Source organism: Oncorhynchus gorbuscha, linkage group LG12 (assembly GCF_021184085.1).
Source record: "Oncorhynchus gorbuscha isolate QuinsamMale2020 ecotype Even-year linkage group LG12, OgorEven_v1.0, whole genome shotgun sequence".
NCBI lineage: Eukaryota > Metazoa > Chordata > Actinopteri > Salmoniformes > Salmonidae > Oncorhynchus > Oncorhynchus gorbuscha.
In genome coordinates, this window is record NC_060184.1 from 49,128,400 (window position 1) to 49,150,248 (window position 21,849).

General features: G+C 41.2%; 2 protein-coding genes across 3 annotated transcripts; both read left to right on the plus strand.

Annotated features, from left to right (window-relative positions):
* Nucleotides 1-3,962: 3,962 nt before the first annotated feature.
* On the plus strand, nt 3,963-7,609 carry LOC123991724. 2 transcript variants are annotated; one of them, XM_046293371.1, is made up of 8 exons: nt 3,963-4,165; nt 4,472-4,586; nt 4,693-4,837; nt 5,327-5,440; nt 5,584-5,746; nt 5,942-6,090; nt 6,533-6,666; nt 6,979-7,609. In XM_046293371.1, exons 2-8 carry the CDS (start codon nt 4,481-4,483, stop codon nt 7,122-7,124), a joined length of 957 nt encoding a protein of 318 aa, XP_046149327.1. In that variant the 5' UTR covers nt 3,963-4,165; nt 4,472-4,480; the 3' UTR covers nt 7,125-7,609. The 2 variants fall into 2 exon arrangements, with proteins under 2 accessions (XP_046149327.1, XP_046149328.1); XM_046293372.1 differs by having other exon boundaries at nt 5,602-5,746.
* A 216-nt stretch (nt 7,610-7,825) lies between these two features.
* On the plus strand, nt 7,826-19,901 carry LOC123991725. The gene is made up of 7 exons (XM_046293373.1): nt 7,826-8,024; nt 10,148-10,292; nt 10,488-10,601; nt 12,577-12,721; nt 18,341-18,489; nt 18,704-18,843; nt 19,426-19,901. Exons 1-7 carry the CDS (start codon nt 7,871-7,873, stop codon nt 19,635-19,637), a joined length of 1,059 nt encoding a protein of 352 aa, XP_046149329.1. The 5' UTR covers nt 7,826-7,870; the 3' UTR covers nt 19,638-19,901.
* Nucleotides 19,902-21,849: the final 1,948 nt, after the last annotated feature.

Genomic DNA, 21,849 nt, shown 5'->3' on the forward strand with positions numbered 1-21,849 from the left:
ATAGTACACAAGTATAAACACCATGGGACCACACATCTGTCATACCGCTCAGGAAGGAGACGCCTTCCATCTCCTAGAGATGAACGTACTTTGGTGCAAAAAGTGCAAATCAATCCCAGAACAACAGCAAATGACCTTGTGAAGATACTGGAGGAAACAGGTACAAAAGTATCTATATCCACAGTAAAATAAACCCTATATCAAAATAACCTGAAATGCCGCTCAGCAAGGAAGAAACCACTGCTCCAAAACCGCCATAAAAAATGCCAGACTACGGTTTGCAACTGCACATGTGGACAAAGATTGTACTTTTTGAAGAAATGTCCTCTGGTCTGATGAAACTAAAATAGAACTGTTTGGCCATAATGACCATCGTTATGTTTGGAGGAAAAAGGGGGAGGCTTGCAAGCCGAAGAACACCATACCAACCGTGAAGCACGGGGGTGGCAGCATCATATTGTGGGGGTGCTTTGCTGCAGGAGGGACTCGTGCAATTCACAAAATAGATGGCATCATGAGGGAGGACAATTATGTGGATATATTGAAGCAACATCTCAAGTCATCAGTCAGGAAGTTAAAGCTTGGTCACACATGGGTCTACCAAATGGACAATGATGCCAGGCACACTTCTAAAGTTGTGGCAAAATGGCTTCAGGACAACAAAGTCAATGTATTGGAGTGGCCATCACAAAGCCCTGACTTCAATCCTATAGAAAAATTGTGGGCAGAACTGGGAATGTGATGAAAGAAATAAAAATGAAATAAATCATTCACTCTACTATTATTCTAACATTTCACATTCTTTAAAAAAGGTGGTGATCCTAACTGACCTAAGACAGGTGTTTTTTTACTAGGATTAAATGTCAGGAATTGTGAAAAACTGAGGTAAATGCATTTGGCTAAGGTGTATGTAAACTTTAAACTTCAACTGAATGTTGGTTAATGATTTAGTTGACTTCAGTGGCCTTTGGTGTGTAGTGATGGAGTTGACGTGACCTGTATCCATCATCATATGGGTGATGAAAGATGGCGTGTATGCAACAGAGCTGGATTCAACCTTATCGTCAAAGTATGGCGGAAGGTCCGCCGCACTAAAGGTCATTTCTGATTGAGACGAAATATGCAGTTTTTCACATGCATTTGACATGTGATCGTATGTGAAGTTAATGTGATAACGTGACATCTAATAGCAACATGAGATTACAAGTAAAAACATTTGAGCACATTTGAAAACATGAACTGGATGTGACAACATGGGGATGCAAACTGTCAACATGTGAGACCGCGGAACTACACGTGACAGCATTTGAACGTTTTTCACATGTCAAACTGCTAATTCAATTCAATTGTTTTTCCACATGTGAAAAGGCTACTCCACCTGTGAGAGTTAGATTTTCACATGACAGTTTTTCACGTGGGAACCTTCAATTCACACATGGAGGTGAAAACGTGTTATTCTCCTCACACGTGAAAAGGTGGTGTTGACATCTGAGCTCTAAAATGTAACGCATGTCAACATGTGGTTTCATACGTGAACCGACAGCCTTGCGTGTCTCTCTTGTTTTCAAGTGAAAATTCCAGCTCATCATGCAAAAACAGTTGTTTTGGGGGCGGGGGGTTTAAGGTATGTGGGTACTCTGTTCAGCTAAAAAAGTGTACACATCTTCAATCAACATGATTACATTTCACGTGATCACCTGATATTTCTATATGACCCCACCTGGAATTAGAACTAACAATCTTTGGACTTGGGGTATGCTGCTTTTTCTGCTGTGCCACAAAGTCTGTAGCATTCTCCAAACTCCTGTTAAGAGTCATTACCTATAATAAGTCTCTGCACTTAGCAAAATAGTGCCAAGTGGACTTCTATTTTAGTTATCAGTTAATATGTCTATCCTATCATCCTTGACTTCATTCCAGCAAGCTGAGGGGTTTTCTGTATAGTTTAATGTTGGTGGGGCATATTATTCTAATTTTCACATGGCTCCTGAAACACTATGATAAATATAATAGTTTTTCTTTAGTGTTTTTTTTTTTAAAGCAGAGATTTAATTTGAATTCCAAAGTGTAGGAATACAGGTGGAATCAGCTATTGACACAGACATGGTGGCGTAGCAGGAAGATCAGAATGCGGTGAACCAAGAGGTTTTGACTTCAAATCCCTGCTGAGGAACATGTTGAATAATCATTTGTTCATGTGTAAATAAACATATACAATGTAATAATATGTGTCAAATATGTACGTTGATAACACTGTGTGAAGTTCTGGGTTCATCCTAACAACTCATTCTTGTTTGCAGGGCATCATTCTTGTTTGCAGGGCATCATTCTTGTTTGCAGGGCATCATTCTTGTTTGCAGGGCATCACCTGTGAAATCTTGTGTAAAAAAAATATCATCATGTGAAACTTCATGTGAAGTGTTCCAAAACCACATATTTTTTCATGAGGTAGATTGAAAAGACAAATATCCTCTCTTCTGCCTGAAAAAGTACAAAAGATTGTTAAGAGCAAACTAGGGCCCAGTAGACACTTCAGTGTACTATGACCAATGGAACTTTAAAGAATCCGTATCACTCTGATTGGCATGGCTTCCAATCCTCTACTCCTAGTATCATAGGCCAGTAGCTTAACTCTGTGTGTGTGTGTGTGTGTGTGTGTGTGTGTGTGTGTGTGTGTGTGTGTGTGTGTGTGTGTGTGTGTGTGTGTGTGTGTGTGTGTGTGTGTGTGTGTGTGTGTGTGTGTGTGTGTGTGTGTGTGTGTGTGTGTGTGTGTGTGTGTGTGTGTGTGTGTGTGTGTGTGTGTGTGCGCGTGCGCGACTGCCTGGCTGGTTTCTGCACGTGTGTGTGAGCTCATAAGTGCTTCATACCCTGGGGAGTGCTTCATTAATTATGCAGAGCATTTGAAACGCCCTACACCACAGGGCAATATCTGGCGCAGTAGGCTCTTTGGGTCGAGGGCTCTGTCGGGAGGTGGAACACCAACCAAGCGGTCCCACGGTGCCCGCTCCCTCAATTACCCTTCAGTACACTGGGAAAAAATAAAGGTTCTTAAATGGTTCTTCCCCAGCTCTTAAGGTTCCTTAGACAACTTGCCTGATAAAGAACCTTTGAGTTAAATGTGGGGTTCTTGACGTGGCATCTATGGTTCTTCATAATTCTTCATAACTAAAGAACTATCCTATTTATGGATCTTCAGAGACCCCAAAATGGTTCCCTTATTGCATCGCTCTCAATAACCTTTTTGTCTCCAAATTGCACCTTTATTTTTAAGAGTGTACACAATGTCTTAACCCTACGGCGTCCATATTAGGACATCCTCTGTAGCGGAGAGTCACTTTCATTAGAAAACATGCCTGAGATGTAAGATGAAACCTTGCCCAGTGATTGCCAGTGTTGCCATTTGGTTTGGGAGGATATTTTCTTAAGAGCTCAGTGGTGTTTTAAAAGCAGTACACATGTCAACAGGAACTGAGCTGCAGGCGATACTGTCTGGCGGAAGAATTAACAGATCGCAGAAATTCCCATGGTAACACTAAATGCACGTTATGCCTACTGGTGTAATGTAACGCAATGGCGACACTGTGTGGTATAAGGCTATATGTCACATGCTGTTATAAAAAATAATAGAGCAGATCTGACACCTTGTGGCCCCATGGAATATATCATCCATGTAGATTGTTAAGACGTCTTGAGTGAGGTACAGGCTCCTCTTTTATTCAGGGACATAACATTGAGGTGACCTACGCCGCTAGTACAACAGAAGGGAGATTGTTTTGTTCCACAATGTTCCTATGCCGTGGCCTATCCGACGTTAGGTAAGGGGTTGACATTACTACAACAATGACACGACTTGTTCCCGGCGCACAATGGTGCGGATTGTCCTTTGGATATGACTTCATGTGGGCTTGTGAATGGAGATAGAGGAGGAGTCGCTGCTACTTCCACCCATATCTTTCTCTGTCCATGGGCAGATCTATATATTATCTGTGGAGATAGCACCAGTAGCAGACAGACCATCCTCAAGAGTGTGAACCTAATGTGTGCACCTACTCTCCTGTGTGGGAGCAACTGGGAACCATCTGTTGATGACTTCTTTTCACCACAGAATATCCTAGAAGGTCTATCCTAGAAGGGATTAACAGTATTTCAGGGCCGCCATCCTAAGGTAAGATATTCTATTTCACATACTGGTCATCAGTCTTATTACAGTGTCATTTAGAAACAATTAACAGAATTGTATTAGGAACAATACAGGCATTGTTGTACTGGGATAATGTTGAATTAGGGGCCATCTGAGAAACATTGTTGGGCGAAACAAACGGCCAGAAATCAAATGTTTTTGACATAGTGGAATGAGGGTGTGACTGACTAAAGTGACATGTGACTTCTGACTGAAATTACTACTAAAATGACAGTATTGAAATGTATTGAAATGTCAGTACTGAAATTAGGTTTGTACTTCTGTCCCTAGATCCTGAACATGGGAGAGTGCCTTTCAGTCCGTGTTTTGCTGATGTTTCTGGCCCTAATCAGCTATCTAATTGCACTGACATTCAACATATTGGCTCTATTTGGGCCCTGGACAGGTGAATTCTTAAAGTCCACTTGAAGTCAATGACATCTGTTTGAAACACACTTACTTTTTTTTGCATCCGATAAAATGTTTTGTACCCTGTGTGTTTGAACATGTAGGTGCGTTTATGCAAACCACACAGTATGTGCTGAGCAAGTCCACAACCCACCTAACCCCGGATAGATGGGTACTCTTTCTATGGGACGTCCTTAACGTCTGGTTGATCGGCATGTTCATCTATCTGATACACAATCTCCGTAGAAGGTACGATTACTGTCCATTAAAGCTAGAGTCTCGCTGACACTACAACAATCATGTAAACATTGTTCCTTCAGACATTGTTGGTTATTTTCCAAGCCAAACCCTGGCTGGAATGAAATCAACTTTGCACTGGACATTAGCCTGGTCCCAGATCTGTTCCTGCTATATTGCCGAATCATTGTCTCTCATTGTCTTGTCAAACATGACAATTCCATAAGGAGACATCCAGGCTAACTGGCCTGTGTTTATTGGCAATCTAACTTACTGTCCTGGCTAGGGTTGCAGAATTATGGTAACTTTTCCAAAATTCCCAGGCCTAGTTCTGGCTATGATGATGATGATTATGATGTTTTTGATTATGATGAGGCTGATGGTGGTGGTGATTTTGATTATGATGAGGCTGATGGTGATGGTGATTTTGATTATGATGAGGCTGATGGTGATGGTGATTTTGTTGTTTTTAATTATCATGATGATGTTCCTGTCCCTTAGGGAAGCCTATACATGGATGTACACCACTCCTGCTGTCCTGCCCTACGGATTCTACTTGTCCTGGATCGTGAATAGCATTTTGAATATGGCATGGTTATTTCTGTACGACAAAGAGTAAGTGATCATATTATGTGTTGTTTACTGTGCAATTATATGCATCTCTTAACACGTTTTGAGTTGTTTTCGAGTTTCGACATTGAATTGGTGGCAAGGAAATCACTTGTATAGTCTTTCTCAAGACAGATTACGTTTTCTAGATTCTGTGTTTGTCATAGAAAGATGGTGCCAACGCTGCTGATCACAGCATTACAGGCCATCTCCAACTGCGTGATTATCATGTTCTCCTGCTACGGACTGGTCGTCTATGGAGCGTGGCTCCATAAATATCACAACAATGATCTCTGGCTCATTCGAATACTGGTACAACAACTTTTTTTTCTACTATTCTCCAAGAACATTGTATTGTGTACACAAACCTTCCACAAGTGTGCCGGACAGTTACTTTTTGGTACAGACATGTGTTGTCTGTTTATGGTGTCCATATTAAGAAGCCTCGGTTTCAGTAGGACTGGAGCTGTCCTAATATGGGCACCGTATTTGTTAACTCTTTTACAGGTGCAAAACGGAGTGGCTTTGTATGCAACATGGTGGGCTGTGGCTACCTTTTTACACTTGACCGTTGTTTTAGACCATCAAACCCCAATACCTAAGACAGATGCTGCCATAATGGTACTAGTGCTGCTCCAATTGGGACTCATAGGATGGTGAGACTTTGATCCTACATTTGATCTAACCTCTTAATTCAGTGACGTTGATTACAATAAACCACACATTTGAGCTTTGCCAGGAAATTTTCCATTGCAAATTCATGAACAGCGGATTTACTTAATCTACATAAACTATGACAGTGGCCTGACAAGATAATAATACAGTTGCCCTAAGCGGCAAAAGTAGCTTCTAAAAATTGTGTGGACAGCTCGTGCACACAAAGCAACTGCCTGCAAATCATTTAGTTTAAAATGTAGTGACAGCGTATGCACACAAAGCAAGTGCCTGCGTCGTGTGCATGCTGTCACTACATTTCATTTGCCCCTTTGGGCCACCATACAATCGCCAGAAACTTTTCCTTCTCGCACCTTCTTTTTTAAAGCATGGGAATTGATGCACTGTTGATTTATATATTCTTCCTCCTTATAACTTTCTCAGGTTTGTCATAGAGAACTGGTACCTGGATAAGCACGTGCGCTACATCCTCACCGTGTACCCTGTGGTGATCCTGGTGTTGGCCGCGAGTGTGGCCAATCCAGCCACGCCCGGTACCCACATAGACATCATGTCTGGTAGGCCCTATGTCCCGACTGACTCCTAAACTGACACCTAGAGGAAGATAACACAACACAGCCTGTCCTAATACAGACACCGTACACATGCATTAGTAGCAGATGGGCGAGTGATAAGATTTGATCGTGTTATATTTACTGTACGTAAGTATAATGAGAACTGAGTATATGTATGTGCAATTGGCAATGTTCGCACTATCTTCACTACTAGACTAGTGTCAATGTTATTCTTGTATCACTGTCTGTAGTCACTGCAGTGACTTTCCCGTGGCGCTTTTAGCTAATATACTTTATGCCTCATCTCTTTTCCAGCTGTCATATTGGCCATAACTAGTGTCATATTCATTGTACGCATTGTCATGGTGTTATGGAAGCACAACAACAAACCGTTTTATGGAGAAGAGGAGCTCATGTCTCCAGTGGACATCGCCAGAACACAGAAGCTCATCTTTATGTAGGAAGAAAGAGAGCCTCTGCGGAGATTCACGTGCCCCCTTGTTTGAATGTTGTTTTCCTAAACGTTTAATGGCTGAGACGTGATCAAACTCTCCCTGTGTTGGATTCATAAGGCTTTGCTTCAGCAAGACATGTAGGTGATGATTTAGGCTAGTAGTGCCTTTGTACCGTACAGATTGAGCTCATAACCATTGGCCATGCTAATGTCTTTTTCGAAATCATATCAATGACTGTGTGTGATTAAACTATGGACCGGCATTCTCTCATGACCGCAATACTAATTCAATGACATTAATGTGATTGTGTTCTTTTTTTAAATGTATTTAGTTAACCTTTAACTGCCACCATATTGTTTTTATACCAGGATCTGATCTACCTTTGTGTTTTGACGTTTTGTTTTAGGTGCTATGCTGTACAACAATTTGGACTGCATTTATGTATGAATGAAGCTATAGAAATAAAGTGTATTGTTATACTTACCAACGCACTGATCTGTAAATGCTATTGTGATTTAACAATAGTAAATACAACCGTGTGCCACTGTGCAGTAGTAGGAACACCCATTGGTTAGACATCATGGGGAAAAATAACCACACACACACACAGTAAACCATGATACACTGACTGAAACAGTGCCATCATCCAAAGTCCAATGCACCAGGATCCAAGATAGTGTGTGTGTGTGTGTGTATAAAAGAGTGTTGGTGTGTGAGGCGAGCGTTCTACAGTTGATCGCTCGACAGGGAGGATGTACCGCTCCCATGTGTCTCCGTATGGCCAGGGCAGTATGGAGAGACATCATCACCATGTGGTCCTACACGGTGTGTGTATCGCTCTGGCCATGTTTAGCCAGGTGGCTTCCGAGACCTTCCATGTTCTAGCATCAGGGACCAACTCTGGCGGTGAGTGAAATCTACCAGACACCTGGTCCATCTCTGTACTACAGTGCACTACTGTGAGGTCATCAGGGACTTTGGTTCAACAGACAATCTGGATAAACGAATACAGTGGCTAGGGATGTATCCTGAGTGCAATGCTATGATTATAATTCCACCGTTTGTAGAGAGAAGATTGTAGAGTCAGACGCTTGATATGGTCATTGCGTTCTAAGAACATGGGATCAAATACTCAACATTTGACTACTTATTTTAACATGAATATTTAGGCGTGACAATCATTTTGACCTCTACCTTCTTTTTTTTTGAGGGGGAAAAAAATACTACTTATGAAACAACATTTTACACAGTCATTATTGCTCATCTTTATCAAGGCTGCCAGTCATTTCGGACCCCCCCCCCCCTGTATATACGATAGCTTTGTCACTGTCGTAATGAATGACCATTTGACCCAATATGACCTGTAAATGATATCTCCTGCAGGGATGTTCCAGATGCACATACAGTATGTCACCCAAAGGATCCCTTTGAGAAGATAAGTTAGAACAACTTGTCATACACCAATGTATCCACAGTGGAATGACTTTATGTAATGATGGACCTTTGGCCTGCCACACGTTTTAAATGTCATCGTTTTACAGCCCAGCACTGAAGAAGAGAGGCCAATGATTGTGTTTTTTAAGTCCTAATCTGCGCGTCACCGACCGCATTACATAAGCGGATGAGTTGATAGATGACACTTTGCAGACACTTCTGAAAAGGAAACTTTGTAAGCTGGAGGTAATGTTACCACAGAGTTTTCAAACCCAGAGACACAACATCATGATACGTCCGGGAATGCGTTGCGAAGGAGTCTCAACAGACCAGACCGGGGTTTGGAAAGTCAATGGGAGAAGGGGAAATGTGTCCTTAGTTGTTATTTTTTTTCAAATTCTAAAGAATTTAGAATTTTAGAATCTAAAAATTCAACAACAAAAAAACTATATTCGAGCCAATGTCTTAACTAGCTGAACAGGTTATTACAAGAACCTTGTGAAAGTGAAAAACTGACATTTTTGTCAAAAACAACTTAATATCGAAGGAGTGCCTCTCATTTGACGGCCTGCACATGCGTTGTTCTACGCAACACAATCGTTAGACTTGGGGGAAGTGTTTCTATGTATGAGCTATTCTTGCTAACACCGCCATGACATCACCCAGAAGTGTGATCGGGGATTTCTATCGGAGAAGCAGATTCTGCACATCTTCATACTGTACTGTCTTTGATGTTACTGCTCATACTGATGTATTCTCCATCTCACTGTTATACAGTGTCCATATTAGGACTGTGTCAGCAGGACTTGTTTCAGTCTGAGGCTGTCCTGATATGGACACCATTCTCGTGCATGCTGTGAATCTGTTTCCTATGATGGGAGGCAAACACTAAAGTATCTCCATTGCCAATAGGATAAGCTGGCTTGTTATTCACAATACAGCTTCATCTTCACATAGCTTATACTGGTATTACATTGCAACTCTATACTTACTGTTAGACACAGTAACTGTATGGTGTCCATATTAGGACACCCTCAATCTTAGCAGGAGGCTGTCCTAATATGGACACTGTAGTATGTGGTTTGTAGAGCTTGCTAGTTTATAGTCCAAAAAAAACAGAAATTAGTTACCTCTGGTTCGTTTAGCCATTCCTATGGAAGAAATGAATGGGGCAAGTATGGGGTTTTGGGACAAACGCCGAAAATAAGACCTGAGGTTAACACAGGTTTAGGAGATCGTATATGTTTTGTTCTATAATCAGTCAGTTAACATGACTTTTATTAGTTCTGAAGTCTTTATATGCTTGTTCTGTTTGCGAAAATGTAAAAACAAATCACACAAAAAGATGTCAGCTGATGAAGATTATCTCATAGAGCAAAACATATAGGGTCTCCTAAGCTGGTGTTTACCATATACCTTATTTTCTGCGTTTATCTAAAAACTCAACAACAAAACATGTTTTCCCTATAGACTTTGGCCAATGAGCCATGGAGTCTACATGGCTACAAAATGCCTACAATGCCTACAAAAAAACGCCATTACTATTGCTCTCTACAGAGTCCTTTTACCGAACATGCAATGGCTTTACTCCCTAGGTCTGTTTATGACCACATTGGATAATGTCTCTGAGTCCTTTCCTCTGGAGGTGACCATGGACTGCTGGGCAGACAACACCTGGATCATGCTTCGGCTCTGGAGCAGTGCTTGGCTCATACACTCTCTTTTTACTGTGTTCCAGAGGTATCACTCACTCACTCACTCACTCACTCACTCACTCACTCACTCACTCACTCACTCACTCACTCACTCACTCACTCACTCACCACTCACTCACTACTCTTCCAAAGGTTAACTGAATGCCTAAGTGATGACAATTAAATGATGAGGCTGTACATTTATATCACTCAGTTGTGATTGATGTTCTCTGCCTGAAAGGAATGTGTTTGGTCCAGTCTCCTGCAACCCTGAGATTCACCCTCCGTCATTCTATCTGATCTGGACTATGATCAACGTGGCAAAGATCACCTGGCTGTTTCTCTGGGACAGGCAGTAAGTAGTTTGGCACTTGTTGCATTTAAAGGGGAAGTTTTACAAATATAACGTTAGATGATTTCTCATCCTGAAAGTAGTCTATGGGCCAGGATAAACTCTAACCCATGGTTTACTCTTATTTAAAATCCAACTACAAACTGCAGCTAGACTACTTTCAGGGTGAGGAAACATCTAACAGTTTTAAAGGCCCAATGCAGTCAAAAATGTGATGTCCTGTGTTTTCCAGTTGAAGTTGGAAGTTTATATACACTTAGGTTGGAGTCAATAAAACTCGTTTTTCAACGACCCCACAAATTTCTTGGTAACAAACTATAGTTTTGGCAAATCGGTTAGGACATCTACTTTGTGCATGGCACAAGTAATTTTTCCAACAATTGTTTACAGACAGATTATTTCACTTATGATTCACTGTATCACAAATCCAGTGGGTCAGAAGTTTACATACACTAAGTTGACTGTGCATTTAAACAGCTTGGAAAATTCCAAAAAATGATGTCATGGCTTTAGAAGCATCTGATAGGGTAATTGACCTCATTTGAGTCAATTGGAGGTGTACCTGTGGATGTATTTCAAGGCCTACCTTCAAACTCAGTGCCTCTTTGCTTGACATCAGGGGAAAATCAATAGAACCTCAGGAACAAAATTGTAGACCTCCACAAGTCTGGTTCATCTTTGGGAGCAATTTCCAAACGTCTGAAGGTACCACGTTCATCTGTACAAACAATAGCACGCAAGTATAAACACCATGGGACCACGCAGCCGTCGTCATGCTCAGGAACGAAACGAGTTCTGTCTACTAGAGATGAACGTACTTTGGTGCGAGAAGTGCAAATCAATCCCAGAACAACAGCAAAGGACTTTGTGAAGATGCGGTAGGGCACAGGTACAAAAGTGTCTATACCCATAGTAAAATTAGTGCTATATCGACATAACCTGAAAGGCCATTCAGCAACAAAGAAGCCACTGCTCCAAAAACCTCCAAATGGCTTAAGGACAACAAAGCCAAGGTATTGGAGTGGCCATCACAAAGCCCTGACTTCAATCTTACAGACAATTTGTGGGTAGAACTGAAAAAGCGTGTGCGGGCAAGGAGGCCTACAAACCTGACTCAGTTACACCAGCTCTGTCAGGAGGAATGGGCCAAAATTCACCCAACTTATTGTTGGAAGCTTGTGGAAGGCTACCCGAAACATTTGACCCAAGTTAAACAATTTAAAGGCCAATATACCAAATACTAATTGAGTGTATGTAAACTTCTGACCTACTGGGAATGTGATGAAAGAATTAAAAGCTGAAATAAATCAGTATTTTTACTATTTCACATTCTTAAAATAAAGTGGTGATCCTAACTGACCTAAGACAGGGAATGTTTACTAGGGTTAAATGTCAGGAAATGTGAAAAACTGAGTTTAAATGTATTTGGCTAAGGTGTATGTAAATTTCCATCTTCAACTGTTTTTCTACACTATGAGGTTTGAATCACACTGTGAAATTGTTTAAATTATGATAATGCCCTTTCAGTTTAAGAGCTGTTTGAAAAGACCACCTGAAATTTGTCTGTTTATCTGGGATGATGGAGATTTGGCCTGCCTGGTGACATCACACAGGCAGTAAATTAGATAACAGACCAATAAGAAAGCGAGTTCCAAACGTCTCTGCCAATAACAGCCATTTTTTCAGTTTCCCCTCCCACTCAGACCACTCCCAGAAAGTCTTAGCAACATTCTTGCTTGAAAAATAGATATTTTGATGACAATTTTAATTGAAAACAATCACAGTAAGGTACTCTATTGCCACCCAGAAATGATTTGATATTGAGATAAAAACAGCTGCATTGGACCTTAAAATATAAACTTCCCCTTTAAGATACACATTTTGGGATTTTAAAATATGACAAAATAAATACAGTGGGACTATGTGCAGAACCAAGAAAGGCAATACTAAATATGGAACATCTTTTATGTTTTTACAGTGACCTTCTACCATCCCTGTTTTTTAAATGGGTTATGCCAATTCACAGCTTCCAAATGCTGTATGTGTCCTACCGAAACCTGCACAATCACAGAACCTGGCTGGCCATCAATAACCCTAAAGAACCCTGGTGGACCCGCTATCTGGTGAATTCAAGATCTTTTCTACACAATGATGTCAAGATGTAGCACAGTTGCTTGTTTTATCATGCTGCTGTCAGCCAATGAGCTTCAGGGCAAAAAAAAAAAACGTATGTAACCAAGTTGAATTGGTTAAACTTACTCTTTAGCTTGAAATACCACCACCCATGCAGCCTAAGTGCTAACATTTCTTATTTTCAAAAAATACAAGTGCTTAGTGCTCTTAAGGAAGTCACAAGCAGCACATTTACGCTTACAGGTCATAATAGATGTTTTCTTGAGATCAGCAATGACCTCACTAACCTTAAGATAAGATAGTACTTTATTAACCTTTATTAACCTATGTCTTGTTTTAATATGTCGGATTCATATGTCTTAGTAGTCATTAGAGATCATTAAGGTTTTCTTGGCATCATTTGCAGCAATGACCTAAGATAAAATCATGTAGCACTATCCCACTGGGCATAGACGTCATTTCAATGTCTATTCCATGTTGGTTTAACACAGTTTAATTGAAATTACTTTGAAGTGACGTGAAAACAATGTTGATTCAAACAGTGTGTGTGTGCCCAGTTGGATATAGAGTGCATTCAGAAAGTATTCAGAGCCCTTGACTTCTCCCACATTTTGTTACGTTACAGCTTTATTCTAAAATATATATTTTTTTAAATATCCTCATCAATCTACAAACAATACCCCATAACGACAAAGCAAACATTTGCAAAAAAAATGAATATCACAAATATCTCAGTACTTTGTTGAAGCACCTTGGGTATTTTCAGGTCTCTCCAGAGATGTTTCGACCATGTGCCACTCAAGGACATTCAGAGACTTGTCCCGAAGCCACTCATAAGTTGTCTTAGCTGTGTGCTTTGGATCATTGTCCTGTTGGAAGGTGAACCTTCGCCCCAGTCTGAGGTCCTGTGCGCTCTCGAACAGGTTTCATTCAAGGATCTCTCTGTACATATTTCCCCCATCCTCACCAGTCTCCCAGTCCCTGAAAAATATCCTCACAGCATGATGCTGCCACCACCATTCTTCACCATAGGGATGGTGCCTGGTTTCCTCCAGACGTGACACTTGGAATTAAGGCCAAAGGGTTCAATCTTGTTTCTGATGGTCAGGGTCCTTTATGTGCCTTTTGACAAACTCCATGTGGGCTGTCATCTACCTTTAACAGAGGAGTGGCTTCCATCTGGTCACCTCCCTTAACAAGGCCCTTCTCCCCGATTGATAAGTTTGGCTGGGCTGCCAGCTGTAGGAAGAGTCTTTGTGGTTCCAAACTTATTCCATTTAAGAATGATTGAGGCAACTGTGTTCTTGGGGACCTTCAATGCTGCAGACATTTTTTGACACCCTTCCCCAGATCTGTACCTCGACACAATCCTGTTTCAGAACTCTACTGACAATTCCTTTGACCACATGGCTTAGTTTTCGCTCTGACATGCACTGTCAACTGTGAGATCTTATATAGACAGGTGTGTGCCTTTCCAAATCATGTCCAATCAATTGAATTTACCACAGGTGGCCTCCAAGTTGTATAAACCTCTCAAGGATGATCAACGGAAACAGGATGCACCTGAGCTCAATTTCAAGTCTCATAGCAAAGGGTCTGAATACCTATGTAAATAAAGGTATTACTGATTTTTTATTTTGAATACATTTGCAAACATTTCTAAAAACCTGTTTTCGCTTTTGTCATTATGGGGTATTGTGTGTATCTAATTAATCTGTTTTAGAATAAGGCTGTAACCTAACAAAATATCATCCGTTCACCTACTCTGCATCTCACAAAGACACGGAACCAAATATCTCAAATTTGGACTCATCAAGTGCAAAGGACAGATTTCCACTGGTCTAATGTCCATTGGTCATGTTTCTTGGCCCAAGTAAGTCTATTCTTATTATTGATGTCCTCTAAGAAACGTATCCTCTGCAGCAGAGGTAACTCTGGGTCTTGCATTCTTGTGGCGGTCCTCATGAGAGCCAGTTTAATCATTGTGCTTGATGGTTTTTGCCGACTGCACTTGAAGAAACTTTCAAAGTTCTTGAGATTTTCCGGATGGACTGACCTTCATGACGGACTGTCCTTTCCCTTTGCTTATTTGAGCTGTTCTTGCCATAATATGGACTTGATCTTTTACCAAATAGGGCCATCTTCTGTATACCACCCCTACCTTGTCACAACACAACTGACTGACTCAAATGTATTAAGAAGGAAATAACTTTTTTAACCTTTTAACAAGGCACACCTGAGCATTCCAGGTGAATACCTCATGAAGCAGGTTGAGAGAATGCCAATTGTGTGCAAAGCTGTCATCAAGACAAAAGGAGACTACTTTAAAGAATCTCACATATAAATCTGTTTTGATTTCTTTCAAATTCCATGTGTTATTTCATAGTTTTGATGTCTTCACTATTATTCTACAATGTAGAAAATAGTAAAAAATAAAGAAAATAAACCTTGAATGAGTAGGTATGTCCTAACTTCTGACAGGTACTGTACATTTTACAGACACAGTATATTTTACAATAGTTATCTTTGATTTGTTTTTAGTCCTATCCTTCATCTACACTCAACCCCTCCCATCTATCTCTGAAGATCATCCAGTGTGGATTTCAATTTGCCAAATATTTTTCAACTGTGCTATTTCACAAACGTTCTGAACCTACAGTATATACATTTTACGGACACAGTATATTTTATATTAGTTATCTTGTTATTTAGCCAAGAATTGTGTATATTAATTGAAATTGAAAAACTCAAAGTTTTGAATCCAGCGTTGTTTTGTGTATCAGTCCATAAACCAAAAATCTCCTCCCAACTATTTTGCAATCTATATGACACAGCTGTCAACTTAAATTGAACTGATTTACTTTTTTTATTCATCTGAAGTTTGTTTAACCAATATTGATCGTTAATGCAGGGCTGACCGAGAAGTCCCTATTTCCCCCTTCCACTTTAAAAAAATAATAATTCTCCAATTTAAATATTATTTTATCAATTGGATTATCTTGGCAAAGGATAAATGCTCACTAACAGGGATTTAATCAAATATGTACACCAAATTTGAGAGAAATGTGCTTTTTGTGCATATGGAAAAGGATATTACCATAATAATAATTTGACTTACTTTGATTTTTTTTTTAAACACCACCACTCCCATCCTTCTAGTGTACGCCAATCAACACAGGGCAAGGGGATCCCATGATTGAAATGACAGCCAATAATTTATACTAGTGGCCACGTAGTTAATGAACAATAACCTGCTCTAACAGTCTATGAGGCTGCATTCAAGAGCACATGCCTGTTGCATATTTACCCCCCCCCAGTTTTGAAATTTGTCCCCACATTTCAAGACAAAAAAAAAAATAATAAGACAAGTCACATCAAAAGTGAAGGTAAAGAAAAAATGCAAAAAGCCATCTAAATGAAGAATACATGTATTGACCAAATAGGCAAAAAGCACACTTTGATAGGCAAAATACTGCAAACCAATACTTAAATAAAATAAATACTGGAGGACCATGCAGTTGTATAATGGGACGGAGACATATTTTCTTCGACGTTTCAGAGCGCCTCATCATCACACCATTGCCAGTATGTTTGCCAAGGGGACCGTCATTATGCGCCAAAACACCATTCTGAAAACACATGAACTTGGACAAACATACCGCACGAACATCACATTAAATTATATCTGTCACATTAAAAATAAATACATAGGCCTAATTTATATTTATCTTAAAACCTCTCTAGGGTATGTGGGATGCTAGCGTCCCACCTGGCCAACATCCAGTGAGATTGCAGAGAGCCAAATTCGAATACAGAAATACTCATTATAAAAATTCAGAAAACAGAACATATTTTATATAGGTTTAAAGATGAACTTCTTCTGAATCCAACCACGGTGTCAGATTTAAAAAATGCTTTACGGCGAAAGCATACCTTACAATTATTTGAGAACATAGCCCAGCAGACAAATCATTACAAACAGTAACCAGCCAAGTAGAAGAATTACACAAGTCAGAAATAGAGATAAAATGAATCCCTACATTTGATGATCTTCATATGTTTGCACTCGGAAGACTTTCATTTACTCAATAAATGTTCCTTTTGTTCGATAAAGTCTATTTATATCCAAAAACCTCAGTTTGTTTGCACGTTTCCTTCAGTAATCCACAGGCTCAAACGCAGTCAAAACAGGCAGACAAAAAAATCCAAATTGTATTCGTAAAGTTCATAGAAACATGTCAAACGATGTTTATATTCAACCCTCAGTTTGGTTTTATCCTAAATAATCGATCATATTTAAACCGGACAATAACGTTGTCAATAGAAAAGGTAAACAAGAAAGGCACTCTCTGTCGCGTGCACGAAAAAGCTCTGTGTCACGGCAGGGTCCACTCATTCCGACTGGTCTTACTCCCTCATTCTTCAGAATACAAGCCTGAAACAATTTCTAAAGACTGTTGACATCTAGTGGAAGGTATAGGAACTGCAATTTGAGTCATAAGTCAATGGATACTTTAATGGCATTGAATAGAAAACTAGAAGGAAAAAAACAACTTCCTGAATGGATTTTTCTCAGGTTTTGGCCTGCCAAATCAGTTCTGTTTTACTCACAGACACTATTTTAACAGTTTTGGAAATGTTAGAGTGTTGTCTATCCAAATCTACCAGTTATATGCATATCATATCTTCCGGGTCCGAGAAGCAGGCAGTTTAATTTGGGCATGCTTTTCATCCAAAATTCCAAATGCTGCCCCCTACCCTAGAGAAGTTAACATTTATATATATATATATGCCATTTAGCAGACACTTTTATCCAAAGCGACTTACAGTCATGTGTGCATACATTCTACGTATGGGTGGTCCCGGGGATCGGACCCACTACCCTGGCGTTACAAGCGCCATGCTCTACCAACTGAGCTACAGAAGGACCACTTTAATATGATTGGTGCAATATAGATGAGATGCAAGTATAAATGAGCTGCAGACTGAACTTGCCCCATCTACGAGCAACAACGTAGGCAGCCATGAAGCTCGGTGCCAGAATGCCCTCTTATGCCGCATTCAAAACAACTCGGAAAAAATAGTTTTGAGCGGTCATTCAACTTGGATGTCCAACTCGAGAGCTCCGACTCACGAGAGCTCAGCCTTTCCAACCTGAAGATCACTGACGTCATGATTTGACCTCGTATTTTTCAGAGTTCCCAGTTGTCTTGAACACACCAAAAGTATCACCTCCGACTTCCCTTAAGGGAAGTTCACCATTCACAAAACCTCACACACTCGCATCCATCCGCTAAGCCGTGCACCAGGAAGGCAGCGGAGCCGAGCCATTATGGTCACCCAATGCCCCTCCTCAGCGCACCTCCATCCCCCTAACGCATATTCACAAGGCATTAGAGCCTCCACTAAAAACAAGGCATTAGAGCCTCCACTAAAAACAAGGCCAACCTGGGCCACATCACAAATCTAAACGTACCAATACACATTCTAAAAACAGATCCTTTACCAATAAATACTAAGTCTTGTTTTAATATGTCTGTTTCATATGTCTTTTATCATGGTCCCTCTGGTCTAACTGTGTGTTGATGTGTTGATGTTGTGTGGGACAGACCCAGAACGGACTGGCTGTATTTGGCTGGTGGACTCTTCTGGAGGCCCTGGTCAGTCTGGGAGTTGTGCTGAGGTACCAGGCTGGGCTACCCGATCCTCTGGTCAGCTCAATGGTGCTCACTCTACTTCTCCTGGGGATGCTCATCTGGTAATAACTGACAATGAAATAATGATGGACCCATACATATACATCGTAATCATTGATTGAATGGAAAATTATAATTGTGGCGTCCATATTAGGACAGTCTCTCCTGCTGAGACTGAGGCTGTCCTAATATGGACACCGTACTGACTAAATCGTTCCACTATACTAGGAAGCTGGGGTTTAATTCAGTTTTTAAAACAATGCTATTTCCTAACAGGTTTGTCTTTGAGAGCTTCATATTCTCCAAGTACATCCGCTACACGTTTACTGTCTACCCTGTGTTGATTGTGGGCCTGGGAGCCATGTTCACCAGAAGCTATCGTGTCCATGACCTTGCTCCTAACACAGTCTACTGTGGTAAGAACATAGAGTTGGATAGAGGGCACACTTAGCCCACAGCCTGTTTTATCATGTGCAGTGCCATTGAGGGCTGTCACCATTTTGAAGTAGTCAACTCGGTGGGACTTGCTATGGGTTAAGGAAGATCACAGAATTCCATCCGAGTCAGCAGGAATTATACTCCTGAGTAAACATTCCCTAAGTCGCTCTGGATAAGAGCATCTGCTAAATGACTCAAATGTAAATGTATAATCAGGCGGCAGTAACTCACTAACCTTGTCTTTGAACCTGTTCAGACTATGCACAAGATAGAAGATGAGCTCACTAGTACAGCTCTATGAAATGAACATATACTGGAGTAGTACCAACCACACACCCACATTCTGTAACAGATCCATTTTAGTGTAGGCAGATGCTGGCCAATTATAACATGATTTTTACAATTATTAATTAATTGTAACAGTGATAAGCTAACGCTGTAGGCCAGTCATAATTGAATACCAGAAAATCCTGTAGACAATTTTGTATAATCTGATGAATAACAGTTACGTAACACTTACAGTACACTTGACTATGTATTTCTTGTCCCAATCCACACAGGCTTCCTTATGCTCGCGGCAACTATCCTGAACTGTATCCGTTTGATCGCTGCATGCTTTTACCCAGATGACACCTCCAGCTATTTGACCAAGGAGCCCAACCGTAAACCTGACTTCTGCAAGACTGTATGCCAACCGATGGGGAAGGACAGCACGATGGCTTCACAAACTGCTTTTGTGAATCCTGTCTTCTGTAATAACTTAGACAATTAACAGAGGGTACGGTGTCCATATTAGGACAGAAACGACTCCTGTTGAGGATTTACCCAAAGTGAATTGTTTTGCATGTAAATAATTTTGATACTGATTAATGGTATTTTTGTAAGAATGGACATTGTTCTCTTGGTGATGGATAGCTAGAGCTTGAGTTACTCTAAGCTTAGAGTGTTGACATGCCTTCACATCCATCACGAACAAATAGATTCCAAACAGTCGCTTAACAATTCAGAATGTTGAATAAACTTTATTTGAACTCACTTTACCGGTTTTCACTGAGTTATTCCTTATGTCGTTGTAAATTTGATGATATGATGATTCCCAAACAAATTTCCTGAGTTTGAGCAATTTTGACAATCATTGTTTTTCTACTTCTAATACTCGTATCGATGTGTCAAAATATCCAATCGCACAGGTCGAGTGACGAATGAGGTGAGCACCTCTCCTCCATAAAAGGGAGCCACTCGCTCACCAGCTGGTCATTCTCACCTCTCTTCCTTGCGGAAGTGACTGCATTCTTAAAAGCATTCCTCAGCATGGCTAGATTCCTGGCATCCTACTGATGTTTAGAGGTTAATGCTGCCGAACATTGGACTTCAGCTCCTGTCGATAGTATTGAGTGCTGACCGATAGAAAAGTTTTGCTCCATTTAACTAGTTCCACACGGCTAGCTATCGAGACTTGGTTAGCCCTAGGCGCAAGGCTTTAGCTAACTTGGCTAGCTAGCTGCAAGGCTAGCTTACCACACAAAGGACTAGCTATCGCTGCAAGGCTTAACCTAACCTGTGTAACTCACAAGGCTAGCTACACCAAACTAGCTTTTCTACCTACACAAGTAGAATTGCTAGCTTTCCTCTCGCATTTGGCACAAACCCCTCATGGGCCGTGTTGACTAGACTGACAGCTCTAGCTTCACAGCGTGACGATCGAGAGACCCGCTTTGTTAGTGGAGATACAAAGAAAGCACGCACTTTCTCTGGCTAGTAGTGTGCTAACGAGATAGGCTATTAGCCTTGAGGCGAAACCTAGCTAGCTCACACTTTACTCAAGGAATACTACTTCTCAGATCCATGGAGCCTGCTACCCATGCACATGGAGAACCTAGCAGGCCTCCTGCCCCCCGCCCCCACAGAATGGTCACACCTGTGCCCAGGCAGGGCGATGATAGCAGGCAAGGATATACACCAGATATGTATCGCCTGCTTGGGTTTTGAGCATGCTGTGGCATCACTCGCTAACCCCAAGTTCTACGTGCACTATAGGGCAAGGTCTGCAAACCCCCTTCACTGGCGAGTACACCAAGCAAACCCCAAACCATACTTGTCACTAGTGATGTTACATTTGATACCGGAGCTCCAAGGCAGTCGTGTCGAAATCACTAGTCAGTGTACTTTGACCTCCTCCCTATAGGCTCTCATCATTGTCGGTGATCAGGCCTACCACTGTTGTGCACTGTTGTGCAAACTTAATAATGGTGTTGGAGTCCTGCCTGGCCGTGCAGTTGTGAGTGAACAGGGAGTACAGGAGGAGGCTGAGCACAAACACCTGAGGGGCCCCCGTGTTGAGGATCAGCGTGACTGAGGTGTTACGTATTCCAGGATCCAGTTGCAGAGGGAGGTGTTTAGTCCCAGGGTCCTTAGTGATGAGCTTTGAGGGCACTATGGTGTTGAACTCTGAGCTGTAGTCAAACAATAGTATTCTCACAGAAGTGCTCTTTTTGTCCAGTTTGGACAAGCCTTTCAACGCATTTCATGGCTACAAACATGAGTGCTATGGGTCGGTAGTCATTTAGGCAGGTTACCTTCCTGTTCTTGGGCACATGGCCTATGGTGGTCTGCTTGAAAGATGTTGGTATTACAGACTCCGACAGAGAGAAGTTGAAAATGTCAGTGAAGACACTTGCCAGTTGGTCAGCGCATGCTCGGAGTACATGTCCTGGTAATCCGTCTGGTCCAGCGGCCTTGTGAATGTTGACCTGTTTACAGGTCTTACTCACATCGGCTGCGGAGAGCGGGTTCACACAGTCTTCTGGAACAGCTGATGCTTTCATGCATGTTTCAGTGTTACTTGCCTCGAAGTGAGCATAGTTATTTAGCTCATCTGGGAGGCTTGTGTCACTGGGCAGCTCTCAGCTGTACTTCCATTTGTTTCTACTCCAGGGAAACGTCCTGGTTCCCAGGGGGGCATTGCATACGCTCCATTCTGGACC

Bases quoted from the DNA above. Each gene is read 5' to 3' on its own strand.
- LOC123991724 (XM_046293371.1), top strand. From the start codon at position 4,481: ATGGGAGAGTGCCTTTCAGTCCGTGTTTTGCTGATGTTTCTGGCCCTA. The intron at 4,587-4,692 runs GTGAATTCTTAA...TTGAACATGTAG, and splicing joins TCTATTTGGGCCCTGGACAG to GTGCGTTTATGCAAACCACA. The intron at 6,091-6,532 runs GTGAGACTTTGA...TAACTTTCTCAG, and splicing joins CAATTGGGACTCATAGGATG to GTTTGTCATAGAGAACTGGT.
- LOC123991725 (XM_046293373.1), top strand. From the start codon at position 7,871: ATGTACCGCTCCCATGTGTCTCCGTATGGCCAGGGCAGTATGGAGAGA. The intron at 12,722-18,340 runs GTGAATTCAAGA...TGTGTGGGACAG, and splicing joins CCTGGTGGACCCGCTATCTG to ACCCAGAACGGACTGGCTGT. The intron at 18,844-19,425 runs GTAAGAACATAG...CAATCCACACAG, and splicing joins TCCTAACACAGTCTACTGTG to GCTTCCTTATGCTCGCGGCA.